Here is a 13,666-nt window from a genome sequence, read left to right as displayed (position 1 = left end):
GAGAAAGTAGGATGGTTTCAGCTGAAATCGGCACTCAGTGAGAGAAAGAAAGAGAGTCTGTGTGCCATTTTCCACATTGTAGTATTATTACAGTCATTCTCCACTGTGCACTTAATGTGTGTGTTACTCCAGTTCTTGCTCAGATGACTCAAGACCACCAGCTGACTCTGACTTTACCATGACACCAGAAAGAAGTCCAGCCCCTTTATGTCCACCTCCCTTGTGATTTTGCAGTGGAAAAGGTACATGAGGATGGCAGTTATGTATGTTGACATCAGTCGGCGTTCCCATGCCACCCTGCTGTGAGAAACACACTCAGCACTTTCGCGGATGTTGATGTTCTAGCACCTTGCAATGTGCATGTGTACAAGCTCAGAGAGAATGCTAACTGGGAAAGCTGATGACTAGATAATTAAAGTCACACATTTCTTTTAAAAACTGAGTAGTGCTTTTATGGAGATGTCTTGCACATGGATGGATTACTGGATGGATGTAGCAGGCACAGGACCAGGGGCCCAGCCTCAAAGAAATACAAAATCATGACGAAGAGACACAAAAAGACCCCAACGAGATGCAAAGGAACTGCAAAGAGACACATAATAACCCAAAAAATTCAAAAATATAACTCAAAGAGACACAAAATATTAAAAAAAGAGAGAAATTTATCCCCGAGGGACACAAAATGACTTCAGAGAGACAAAAATGATTACACAGAGACACAAAAAGACTACAAAGAAATGCAAAACAGCCAAAAAAGACAAAAATCTACCTTAAAGAGACACAAAATTACTTCAAAGAGGCAAAAATGATTACAAAAAGGTGCAAGGGAGCTACAAAGAGACACAAAATCACAAAAAAGACAGAACTATAGCTCCAAGAGACACAAAGTACTTCAAAAATACAAAAACAGCTACAAAGACACATAAATATACTTCAGACACAAACAACTGCAAAGAGATACAAAATAACCAAACAGACACAAATATACCTCAAAGAGACACAAGCAACCGCAAAGAAATACAAAAGAACTACAACAAGACAAAAAACAACTACAAAGAGACACAAAATGACCAAAGTGACACAAATATACTTCAAAGGTATACAAAAACCTGAAAGAGATGCAAAGGAACCACAAAGAGACGCAAAACGACGAAAAAGGGCCACAAACAACCACAAAGAAATGCAAAGAAACTACAAAGAGACAAAATACAACTACAAAGAGACAAAAAACAACTACAAGGAGACACAAACAACCACAAAGAAATGGAAAGAAATTACAAAGAGACAAAATACAACTACAAAGAGACACAAAATGACCACAAAAAGATAGAAATATACCTCAAAGGTATACAAAAGCTGAAAAGAGATGCAACAGAACTACAAAGAGACTCAAAATGACCAGAAAGAGACACAAACAACCACAAAGAAATGCAAAGGAACTACAAAGAGACAAAAAACAACTACAAAGAAGCACAAAATGACCAAACGGACACAAATATACCTCAAATGTATATGGAAGCCTAAAAAAGATGCAAGAGAACTACAAAGAGACGTAAAAAAGACGAAAAAGAGACACAAAGAACCACAAAGAAATGCAAAGGAACTACAAAGAGACAAAAAACAGCTACAAAGAGACACAAAATAACCACAAAAAGACAGAAATATACCTCAAAGGTATACGAAAGCCAAAAAGAGATGCACTAGAACTACAAAGAGACTCAAAATGACCAAAAAGAGACACAAACAACCACAAAGAAATGCAAAGAAACTACAAAGAGACAAAAAACGACTACAAAGAGACAAAAAACAACTACAAGGAGACACAAACAACCACAAAGAAATGGAAAGAAACTACAAAGAGACAAAATACAACTATAAAGAGACAAAAAACAACTACAAGGAGACACAAACAACCACAAAGAAATGGAAAGAAACTACAAAGAGACAAAATACAACTACAAAGAGACACAAAATGACCACAAAAAGATAGAAATATACCTCAAAGGTATACAAAAGCTGAAAAGAGATGCAACAGAACTACAAAGAGACTCAAAATGACCAGAAAGAGACACAAACAACCACAAAGAAATGCAAAGGAATTACAAAGAGACAAAAAACAACTACAAAGAGGCACAAAATGACCAAACGGACACAAATATACCTCAAATGTATATGGAAGCCTAAAAAAGATGCAAGAGAACTACAAAGAGACGTAAAAAAGACGAAAAAGAGACACAAACAACCACAAAGAAATGCAAAGGAACTACAAAGAGACAAAAAACAGCTACAAAGAGACACAAAATGACCACAAAAAGACAGAAATATACCTCAAAGGTATACAAAAGCCAAAAAGAGATGCACTAGAACTACAAAGAGACTCAAAATGACCAAAAAGAGACACAAACAACCACAAAGAAATGCAAAGAAACTACAAAGAGACAAAAAACGACTACAAAGAGACACAAAATGACCACAAAGAGACACAGAACCTTAAAAGGACGCATAAAGATGGGAAAACAAACAAACAAGAGGCGAAACCATCACAAAGTCTATGTGTCTTCCTCAGGTGGTGGGGCCTTTTACATATCTGTGCCCAGGGGCCCGCTGTCTTTCAATCCACCCGTGGTGTTGCTGTTGCATTGGGTGTGTATGTTTCACTATACTTCTTTTGTAAATCAAGCTGCAAACAGGAGAGAGAACATATGTAGTACTGTGCAGTAGAGTCAGCAGCAGTGAGAATGTATCCAGCTTCAGGTCACTTGTCTTTCTGCAGCTGAAGCTTGCAGCCATACACCCATGCAGGATTTATCCTTAAATTTCATGCCTTCTTGGCGCTAAAACAGTCCTGTGGTTTGATCTGCACAGCCAAAATATCACATTTCTGTTTGCAGCAGATTCCCATGGCTAACTGAAGCTCTGCCTGTATCCAGAATAGACTAATTGTGAAATCAGAGCATCAGTAGCTGCGATACATTTAGGCATGACTTTTCCTTTGTTGTGACTAATGAGGGTGAATATGCCATCTGTTACATCATCACAACTGAGAGAGTGGACGGGGCCAAGAGAGCTGAGTCATGACACTCCTATTCTGCACTGCTTTGGAGAAATAATCTGACTGGGGGGGGGGGGGCGGGTAGTGAATGAGTAACGCTCTCACGTTGTCGTGATGCCCCAGAGCAATAAGCTGCTGACCTCCAACTGCTCAGTTGTCGACGTTCGTGGATGCGTTGGACAGCACCCGGGCGTCAGTGTGTGTGACAGTAAAACAGGGTGAAGCGCAGGGCGCTGCTGATGAAACGCCAGCGTGCTCGGTCAGCTCGGCCAGGATAAATAAATAAATAATGGTGTGTTTTTGAACATCACAGCAAAAATCGGAGGTGACATGAACTCAGGCCCTGTTCTTATAGAATTTAGTCATTCAAAGTTCTGAGTCCCCTCTTAAACCTCGTCATAGACATTAGGGGCACTGTTAGAAATTCAACATCTGCTTGTCATGAATGTACCTACTCATAAATGGATTACTGAAAGGGCCTACTGGGTACAGGCCCAGGGGCCCCAAAGTGTCAGGGACCCCACCGGCCTTCACGTTCAAAATGTCACTCAAGTTAACATGTACCAACAAGGCAGAAACTCAACATTACTACAAAGAGACACAAAAAGACCATGAAGAGATGTAAAGGAACTGCGAAGAGACACAAAATACCTACAAAAATGGGCAAAACAACCCAAAAGAGACACAGAGTAACGACAAAGTGACAAACAAATGACTAAAACGGACACAAAATTACCTCAGAGACACAAAAAGACCACAAAGAGATGTACAGGACCTGCATAGAGACATTAAATACAAAAGTAGGCAAAACAACCACAAAGACACACAAAATGACTCAAACAGACACGAAATTAGCTCAAAGAGAAGCAAAAAGACCACAAAGACACACAAAATGACTACAAGGCGACACACAAATGACTAAAACTGACACAAAATTACCTCAGAGACATAAAACTGCCCCAAAGAGACACAAATAGACCACAAAAAAATGTACAGGAACTGCAAAAAGACACTAAATAAATACAAAAGTAGGCAAAACAACCACAAGGAGACACAAAATGACGACAAAGCGACATACAAATGACTAAAATGGAGACAAAATTACCTCAAAGACACACAAAAAGAACACAGAGATGTAACAGGAACTGCAAAGAGACACTAAATAAATACAAAAGTAGGCATAACAACCACAAAGAGACACAAAATGACTACAAAGTGACACACAAATGACTAAAATGGAGACAAAATTACCTCAAAGACACACAAAAAGAACACAGAGAGATATAAAGGAACTGCAAAGAGACACAAGGTAACTACAAAAGTGGTCAAAACAACCACAAAGAGACACAAAACAACCACGAAGAGACACAAAATGACGACAAAGTGACAGACAAATGACTAAAACAGACACAAAATTACCTCAAAGAGACACAAAACAACCACAAAGACACACAAAATGACTAAAAAGCGACACACAAATGACTGCAAAGAGACACAAGTTAACTACAGAAGTGGTCAAAACAACCACCAGGAGACACAGAATGATGACAAAGCGACACACAAATGACTAAACGGACACAAAATGACCACAAAGAGACACAAAACAACCACAAGGAGACCACAAGGAATGCCTACAGAGAGATGCAAAACCTCCATAAAGTCTGTGTGTCTTGCTCCTATGAAGGAGAGGTGGTGGAGCCTTTGCATATCTGTTTTCAAATAGGCCCCTTGAAAATTGGACGCTGAAAAAAAATGGGTTCTATGGGTACCCCCGAGTCTCCCCTAAGTGTTTTGTTCCTCACATTCAATGTACTCCTTCAATTTAAAGCTGTATTTTTGTACTTTTAAGGAAAAGGACAACCAGCTGGCTGTTGGAGGGGTCGTGGGAGTTTGCCCATCCCGTCTACATGTGCTTTGTAGACTTGCAGAAGTACTGCGGGACTACGGAGTACTAGGCATTGCTACGAGCCATCCGGTCCCTGTATGACCAAAGTGAGAGCTTCGTCAGACACATTCTCGGTGGGTGTTGGCCCCCACCAGGGTTGTCCCTTGTCACCGATCCTATTTGTAATATTCATGGACAGGATCTCAAGGCACAACGGGGGGAGGAAGGAGTCCAGTTTGGGGACCTCAGAATTGCATCTCTGCTTTTAACAGATGATGTGTTTCTGTTGGCTTCATCACACCATGACCTCCAGCATGCACTGGGGATGGTTTGTTGCCGAGTGTGAAGCAGTCAGGATGACAGTCAGCATATCCAAATCTGGGGCCATGGTTCTCTGTCGGCAACTGGTGGATTGCCCCCTCCTGGCTGGGGGAGAGTTACTGCCCCACACAAAGAAGTTCATGTATCTCGGTGTCTTGTTCTTGAGTGAGAGTAGAATGAAGCATGACATGGATCAGCGGTTTGGTGCGGTTTCTGCAGTTATACCAGCGCTGTGCTGGACCATCATGGTGAAGAGGGAGCTGAGCCGGAACGCAAAGCTTTCGATTTACTGGTCCATCTACGTCCCAACCCTCACCTGTGGTCATGAGCTCTGAGTAGTGACACAATTGGCTACAAGCGGATACAAGCAGCCGAACTGAGTTTCCTCCGTGGGGTGTCTGGGCTCAGCCTTAGAGATAGGGGAAGGAGCTCGCACATCGGGAGGGAGCTCGGAGTAGAGCCGCTGCTCCTTTGCATTGAAAGAGGTCAGTTGAGGTGGTTCGGGGATCTGATCAGGATGCCTCCTGGGCGCCTCCTGTTAGAGGTGTTCCGGGCACATCCCACAGGTAGGAGGCCCCGGGGCAGACCCAGATCTTGATCATCATAAATAGTCAGCTACTATGCACAAGTTCTTCTTTTAGCTTACCTTCACTTCAATATTGCTGTTATCATAAGAATTACAAGGATGATACAAGTCTGAGAGTAATGTGACAAAGAGCACAGCTGTCTCCACTAGAGGTCAGTCAAGGGCTGAACAGCAGCAACTGATCAGAGAAAGTGAAACTACTTAAGTGTCATTGTACTTGTGGAACCCCAACACTACACCCGCGAGGAAGAGAAACACCTCCTGATAGCAAAACATTTGTGAAATATTGGATTCAACGCAAGGTGAGCAGCAAATGGTGCCAATGAAGATTTGGATTGTTTTTTAATTTAGCATGACCAGCACTGGCTAACATAAGTTTAATTGACTTAAAAGCTTTACTGTGTACAGCCTATTGTGTTATCATGTCACTGAATCTATTGCTTTTCTTTCTATTGTAACTTTTCTTGTACGGTGCCCCGTTTAGCCCACATTTAATTTGTTTTTATTTGTGCTCAGGTTCAGCTCACTTGCTAGTGGTTAACGTATAAACTGACAGAAGTGAAATCAAGTCCACGGTAGCCTGAGATGATGAATTTGCGCCCTTGTTCGAAGACAACCCATTTTTACATTCAAATACATACAAATATATATACAGTAAACTTTGCTGATTGTTTTCACAATTTAGTTGAAGTTGAAGGCCAAGACTTTTGTTTGTCATCCTCTCAGGTACAAGTGCACAAGGGCATTAGAATTCTTTCTGTGCTACATATTGCAGGAAGTGACACCTTTTTATTCAGCCACACCTTCACAAAGGAATTAGCGTACGTCATACCTCTGTGCTTTGTTCAAAAGGAGGAATGACTACAGCAAACAAAACCTGTTTCAATGTTCATACGGGAACCTGATCATTGTTTTAAGGCAAACTTGAAAAACTGTGAACCTGCCCTTTAATGCTGTGTACAGACGTTGCTACATAATCTTATTTACTAGAGGCACTGTAAAGACGTGTATTTTTATTTTTAGAGAGGTGTAAAACCGGCACAGCATAACCCGGACTTTGCCTCCACCATGTGTTCAACAGGCAGAGCTGCAGCATGTAGAAATTAGAACTGAAAAAAACAGAAACATTGACTCTATGAAGAAAGCAGTGGTTTGCAGTTTGCTGAGCATGAACAGTACATGCTCAGAGAAGTTACAACCTATATATATATATTTTTTTTAAAAATCCCCCCTCATCCTCCCCATGGGAGTGCTGGTGTGTCTTCCTCAAGCTCGGGTCCTCTACCAGAGGCCTGGGAGTTTGAGGGTGCTGCGCAGCTGTTCCTAGGACTGCACTCTTCTCGACAGAGACCTCAGATGTTGTATGTGGAATCTGCTGGAACCACTCTCCCATTTTGGGGGTCGCTGCCCTCAGTGCTCCAATTACCACTGGCACCACTGTTGCCTTTACTCCCCACATCTTTTCTAGCTCCTTTTTTAGCCCTTGGTATCTTCCGAGCTTCTTGTGTTCCTTCTTCCTGATGTTGCAGAAGCTCGTGACTGCTACATCTATCACCACTGCCTTCTTCTGATGTTTGTCCATCAACACGATGTCTGGTTGGTTAGCCATCACCAATTTGTTGATCTGGATCTGGAAGTCCCACAGGATCTTAGCTCGGTGACTCTCAACCACCTTAGGAGGTGTCTTCCATTCTGACCTTGGGACTTCCAGCCCATACTCAGTACAAACGTTCCTGGACACTATGCCATTAACAGTAAATGCTCAGTGAAGTTATGACCTGTTATTGGGATGGATGTTTGTAACCTTTATGTTTTGTCTGTAGACAGAAAAGACTTTTGCAAAACTGAATCCTAAAACTCCACATTTTCACAAACCATGATACTTTTTGAGTAGATAAAACTAACATTATCAAGAAACTTCTTGTTCATTGTCTTTCACAGTCAGTTCACAGCTCCAGAGACGATCCTCAACTGATAACATCCTGTGAACTTGCTAAAAGCTGAAAATGACTCCCCCTATACCAATCAAACACATGCTGAAAAATCACCTGGATGCGCTACAGGAAAAGGACTTGTGGACATTTCAGTGGCATTTGGTCAACTATAAAACAGAGGGATCTAACCACATCTTGAGGTCCCAGCTGGAGAACGTGACCAGAGAGGAAACTGTGGATAAACTGGTGCAGGTTTACGGGAGAGACGGCGCTGTGGAGATCACAGTGGACATTCTCTATAGTATGACTCAAAATGACCTCGCAGGAAGGTTATTTCAAGGTAAAATGTCTTAGTATCCTTGGTAAGCCATGTAGGGCCAGCTTTATATATATATATATATAAATATATATTAATGGATAATAAATATGTAGAGAACAAAATGTTTATCTATCTATACTGTAAGTTTATTCTGTAGCTGTGACCATTTCTAATGAGGCGTCACTCTGTAACTGTTGCTCTGAGCTTCATGTGAAGCAGAAACAGAATTATTGTTTCAGTATGATAAATATAACTCCCACTGATGAACCTGTGACTGAATAACAGCTGTAATATTTCTTAACATTTTGTTATTTGATTTACAGCCAAAGTAGACCTAATCAAGGAACAGCAGTCAAATGAGCCATCCACCTCCACTGTGAGAGAGATGCAGAGAGATGCAGATTCAACTATCACTAAGGATCTTTCTTGTCCAACGAACAATAAACCATCAATAACTTGTACTCCGAAGAGTTTGAGTGTATCCAACGGAGGGGGGAATCATTTTGATCCATCAGCAGGACACAGCAATGATTTAAAGTCAAATCAGGTGAGGTCACTTTGCATGTACAAGACTTTTTATGACTTTTCTAATCTCTTTCCTCTATGAGTCTTGGCTTTGTTGTGCTACCTAGAGGGATTCTGAGAGGTTTACCTGTCAAGTCCTAACATTTCCCATTGGAAATTACAGAATTCCACTGATTGACTAACATGTTGGACCAGGTCTTCAGGATTTTCTTGTTCAACAAATTAAAGTATGATTTTAGTTACAGACTCCTTCCAAGACCATCAGACTGAAGCGGGAAGCTTTTGAAAAGGTCAAACAGTTTTGTGATTCATCCGTCGAGTACATTAAGGTTTGTTTGCAAAGTCTAAATTTGATCAGGAAAATCTGTCACATTAAGAAGTGTAGAGACTGAGCATTTCTTACTGTGGCCCACAGAGACAGAGACACGACACAGAGCAGAAGATTAGGGATGAATTTGGGAAGCTTCATCAGTCTCTCAAGACTGAAGAAGAATCCAGAATAGCAGAACTAAAAAAAGAAGAGAATCAGAAGATTCATATGATGGAGAAGATCACAGAGATCAGCAGAGACACATTCTCACTCTCTGACACTGTTAAAGAAATGGAAGACTTGGGGGCTGATGACTCGTTCATACAGGTAGTTATTAAAACTCGGGAAAGGTTGAATTCATACAAAGTAATCTGAAGACTGATGATGTATTTCTTGTTTTGTTTGCAGAACTTTAAGACTGAAATGGAAAGGTGAGTATTATTCATCCTCTTGTGTTTCTGAGCCTTTGCTTTTTGAGATTTCAGATTTTTTTCAAGTCTCTCTTAGACCCTCTCCAATGAAAATCAAGTTTTTAACCTTGTTACATGCCCATATGGTGTTTTTTGTGTGCTACAAGACATATAAGCAAAATAAGCAGGAATTTCACATTGTTATTAATCCTTGTCGCTCTGTATAAATATACAATTGTGGAATGGGAGGACAGAGTTGTCTCACCTTTAAGCCGGCAGCGGAGGTAGTAACAGCGCTGAAATGAGGTCTGTGTAAAAGGGACAGCTGGCAGGCTGGAACTATGAACGTGAGGGTGTGACGTGTTGTTATGTGTGCGCCCCAGAGCTGGGAGATATAAAATGCAGCTGATAGCAGTTAGCAGCTAACTCAAAGAGGAAGGACAGGGGCTAAAGTACGTCCGCAAATTGGGAAAACAATGATGTCCGGGAGCTCCTTACCCTCTGAGCAAAGGACGAGATCAGCTGCCAGACAACAGGGACGGCACATGATTGTTATTGCCACGTCATTCCATTGTTATTGTTTAGAAAGTGCTGCCGACGCATACGTTATATGTCACAATAGAGGCCGCCGCTGTTGTGTTATTATTGTGTTTCATGTCACCCCCGCCACGCCTCTTTTGCCTCTGCGATGCCAGCATGCTGTCTTAAATCACACTCTGGAGCAGCATTCTTTAAAAGCACTTTCTTTAAAACATTTGCTTAAACTTTCTTTGAGTTGAGAAAAAGTATTTGAAAATCCATGACTATAGTGATGAGAGGAGCGATAATTTGTGAGAAACACTACTGTGCATATTCAGTGGACTGCATACTGTGGAGGTAAAAGAAGATAGAAACTTTTTTGTTATATGCACCAGGTGAGCAGCTCCATAGGACTGAATAGGTGCCATCTTGGCATCCAGTATCTAGGTATTATCACATCTATGGGTCAGTTTAGTGCACACAGTGGTGGTGGACTGAGCGGAAGACAGATCCAGAATTTCTGATCGAGGGAGAAAGCGTAGATCTGCTCCCTGCCTATTTTTAGAGTTTTTTTCTCCTACTTTTTATGCTGGAAAACCATGTTAAACAAAATATCAATCATATCAGAGTATTTTTACATATGTAACAATGTATGTGGAGCAGGACTCTGAAGCAAACATCACATGGCTATATGTACATTAAAAGAGTTAAGTTACTGGTCACTATAATCATTTCTGCCGTCCTTACTGATCTTGAGGAGATCCTTCCTTGGGCAGCAAGAGATTTTGCTCCAAAGCCATAGTTGTTTTTCTGTGCTAAAACGCAGAATAGTTAGAAATTTGGGGCAAGCACACTACTTCACTTTTTCACATTTCCTTAATCTCTTAAATTTGCTCCAGAGCTCAGAACGCACTGCCAGATCCACAGCTACTTCCACAAGCACTGATAGATGTGTCTGAACATGTGGAAAACCTTCAGTTCAGAGTTTTGGAGACGATGCTGAGCACCGTAAAACACAGTAAGTTTGGGGAGACATAAGTTCCAAGTTAATTATTATGTCCCCTCTGGTCACAAACTCACCAGTAAAGTGCTTTTGTTTTGTACCTCTGTTTAATCTGTAGCCCCTGTGGTTCTGGACCCCAACACTGCATCTCCATGGCTCTCTCTGTCTGATGATCTGACCAAAGTGACAGTCACTGACACCTGTCAGGAGCGTCCAGGAAACCTAGAGCGCAACTCAAGTTATCCACACGTTCTGGGCTGGGAGGGCTTTGACTCAGGAAAACACTGCTGGGAGATGGTGGTAGGAAATCAAACCAAATGGAGACTGGGAGTCACCGAGAGGGCCAAAGACAGGAGGGATGATGAGATGTGGTCAACTCCACAAAATGGACTCTATGTTATTATGAAAAGCAAGAGAGGGTATACAGATGTCAAGGGCAAACTCCTAACATCAGCAACGAGACCCAACAAGATCAGAATAGAACTCGACTACGAAAACGGTACAGTGTCATTTTATGATGCTGATAACAACACACCAATACTGACCTATGAGGAGACATTTACTCAGAGGCTGTACCCATATTTTGCTTTTGTTGAAACTGATGATGACGATAATGATGAGGGGGGGAAAAGAAAGAGGAAGAAAGTGGACAGTAGTGGAGGCTTTATACAGATCTGTGAGTCAAAGGTTTCTGTCACAGTGACATAGTTGCAGAAAGTAGCTGCTTCAGATTCAGATACAGTTTGCCATTTATACCTTCATTACAACTAGTCTGCTCTAGTTCTAGTTCTGGAGCTTCAGCTATCTTGTTGCAACACACTGCCTCACACCACTACAAGCAAATTGTCTGCCGTCACTCATGTTGCCAGACTGGGTGAGATAAGGTCAAAAAAATTCATTCTCAATTTTATATCTCGTCTTAGTTTATATGAAATCCTATTTTCAATAAAGGCTATTTTTGTACTATACATCTGTCTGTGTGGAGTAAATGTTCTCTTGCCTCTGACATTGGATCAGACAGGGTTAACAAAGGTGGTGGCAGTTCTAAACTACTCTGAGTTAACAACTAACATTTATTACAGTATTAATAGTGCTAATTAGCAAATGTTAGCATTTAGCTCAGAGCACCGTACACAGTGCTAGCGTGCTGATGTTAAGCAGGTATAATATTTATCATGTTTTCACTGTCAAACTGCGGAAGATGTTTTCTGAATTTGCTTGTGTTTTGTCTGGTTGTGTTTTCTTAACTTGCAGGGCTCTGACCTCTCTCGGTCTCACAGAGCTGCTAATATGATTGCAGACCCTTGTTTCTTAACAAACTGAAGTAAAGCTTTGTTAATCTTTATTCATCTTAAAATTTCTGTTAGGTTTCAGTGTTTTCAGAACTTTTTGGATTTGGGTCAATGCTTGGTGTGAAGCTGCCTATATATGGGCGCATCTTACTATCTGAATAATGCGCTATTTAAATATCTGTAAAATACTGCACCACTGACCTTTTAGACCAGGTTTCTGTTGGTCAATGGTGCAATAATTTTCTGTTACTTCAAATCAGAAATAGGCCAACAATGTGCCTGACCACACCTCATTTAAACGCCTACATGTCCGCGAGCGAACAGATGGGCGCATCTAGTACATTTGCTACAGGCGGAATTTATATTTCTGCATTGAGTTGATGCTGTATCCTACGCTGTAACCTGATGTGCACCTCCCCAGAAATGTAACTATGCGGCACAGCGATGCAGACCTCCTGTCTATTTCTGTAAGCTGAAACCATTTCCCTCAGTGGAAACAAAGCTTTTATTTACTTTAATTTCACAGATAAGAAACAATAAATTGTGAAGACAATAAAGCCTCCACAAAAATAGCATTATAAGTCTTGTGTGTGATTTATCCTGGCTTCATATGAGCAGAGGAAATCTCCGCTCGTCACTAGGCTAATTTATACAATGTAAAATGCCATAGACTTGTGCTAATAATGTTAGCATGTTGTATTTGTGGGGAAAATGTGTCCAGATAAAGACAAGTGTTTGTCTGTGAATGCTGTGAGTTACAGTGAAGCTGATTTGTGTACTTGTGTTTGAAACTGTCTCTATTAAGCCATGTTTAATGTGTGTTTAATGTGTGTTTTGAATCAACAAAACTTTACAGCACTTCACAAAAACCTCCACCGTCGACTAGTGTTTCGGAGGTGTAACTGCAGAGTGACACAGACACACCACTGCACAAGTATAAATGTTCTCAAAGTTGTAGGCCATGGTGTACGCTCCTCCACACAAGCATAAATCCCACTTGGGCACTGACTGCAGGAACTCAGGTACTGTGGGGTCATGAAGCAGTCCCTGCTTTGCTCCACTGGTGAGCCAGCGTCGTCATAAATAGTTACCCACAGTATATAAATTCTCCTTTTTTTTTTTAAATCTTCACTTTAATATTTCTATTATTATACATATCATAAGACTGGCACCAGTGTGAGAGTACTGAGAGTGGTGCACAGCTCTCTCCACTAGAGTGCTGGACAACAGTAACTGACTCAAAGCCGGAGAAAGTGAAAGTACTCACAGTCATTGTCTGCATTAGCAGCATTGAACAAGGACATGAAGCAGCAGGAACAACTCCTCATGGCTACACATTAGTGAAAATATTGGATTCAGCAACCAAACAAAGGTGAGCAGCAAATGGTGCCAATGGAGAATTAGAATCTTTAACATGATCACCTATAGCTAGCAGTTTCCTTTAAATAACCTGGATTAGCTTTACTGTATAGAGCCTGTTGTGTTATCATTTCACCAGCAATCTGTTCAG

At 41.1% G+C, this 13,666-nt stretch overlaps 2 protein-coding genes across 3 annotated transcripts in view; both read left to right on the top strand.

Moving 5' to 3' along the window:
- Nucleotides 1–6,051: 6,051 nt before the first annotated feature.
- On the top strand, nt 6,052–11,832 carry LOC144459392 (zinc-binding protein A33-like). 2 transcript variants are annotated; one of them, XM_078163292.1, is made up of 8 exons: nt 6,052–6,146; nt 7,786–8,118; nt 8,421–8,644; nt 8,868–8,951; nt 9,038–9,259; nt 9,341–9,363; nt 10,761–10,879; nt 10,983–11,832. In XM_078163292.1, exons 2-8 carry the CDS (start codon nt 7,851–7,853, stop codon nt 11,570–11,572), a joined length of 1,530 nt encoding a protein of 509 aa, XP_078019418.1. In that variant the 5' UTR covers nt 6,052–6,146; nt 7,786–7,850; the 3' UTR covers nt 11,573–11,832. The 2 variants fall into 2 exon arrangements, with proteins under 2 accessions (XP_078019418.1, XP_078019417.1); XM_078163291.1 differs by having other exon boundaries at nt 8,862–8,951.
- Nucleotides 11,833–13,421: 1,589 nt separating this feature from the next.
- Nucleotides 13,422–13,666, top strand: part of LOC117246659 (E3 ubiquitin-protein ligase TRIM35-like) — a 50,170-nt gene continuing 49,925 nt past the window's right edge. Inside the window, exon 1 of the mRNA XM_078163302.1 lies at nt 13,422–13,528. The gene's annotated coding sequence lies outside the window, so the exon portion shown is untranslated. The remainder of the gene's footprint in view (nt 13,529–13,666) is intronic.

This window comes from Epinephelus lanceolatus, chromosome 21 (assembly GCF_041903045.1).
Source record: "Epinephelus lanceolatus isolate andai-2023 chromosome 21, ASM4190304v1, whole genome shotgun sequence".
NCBI classification, from domain to species: Eukaryota; Metazoa; Chordata; class Actinopteri; order Perciformes; family Serranidae; genus Epinephelus; species Epinephelus lanceolatus.
Note: the sequence above shows the minus strand (reverse complement) of the source record. Positions and strands in the feature narration are given on the sequence as shown.

Excerpts from the sequence above, each read along its gene's own strand:
- LOC144459392 (XM_078163291.1), top strand. The coding sequence starts at position 7,851 with ATGACTCCCCCTATACCAATCAAACACATGCTGAAAAATCACCTGGAT. Across the intron at positions 8,645-8,861 it reads ATGATTTAAAGTCAAATCAG|TTACAGACTCCTTCCAAGAC; the intron begins GTGAGGTCACTT and ends GTATGATTTTAG. Across the intron at positions 9,260-9,340 it reads CTGATGACTCGTTCATACAG|AACTTTAAGACTGAAATGGA; the intron begins GTAGTTATTAAA and ends TTTTGTTTGCAG.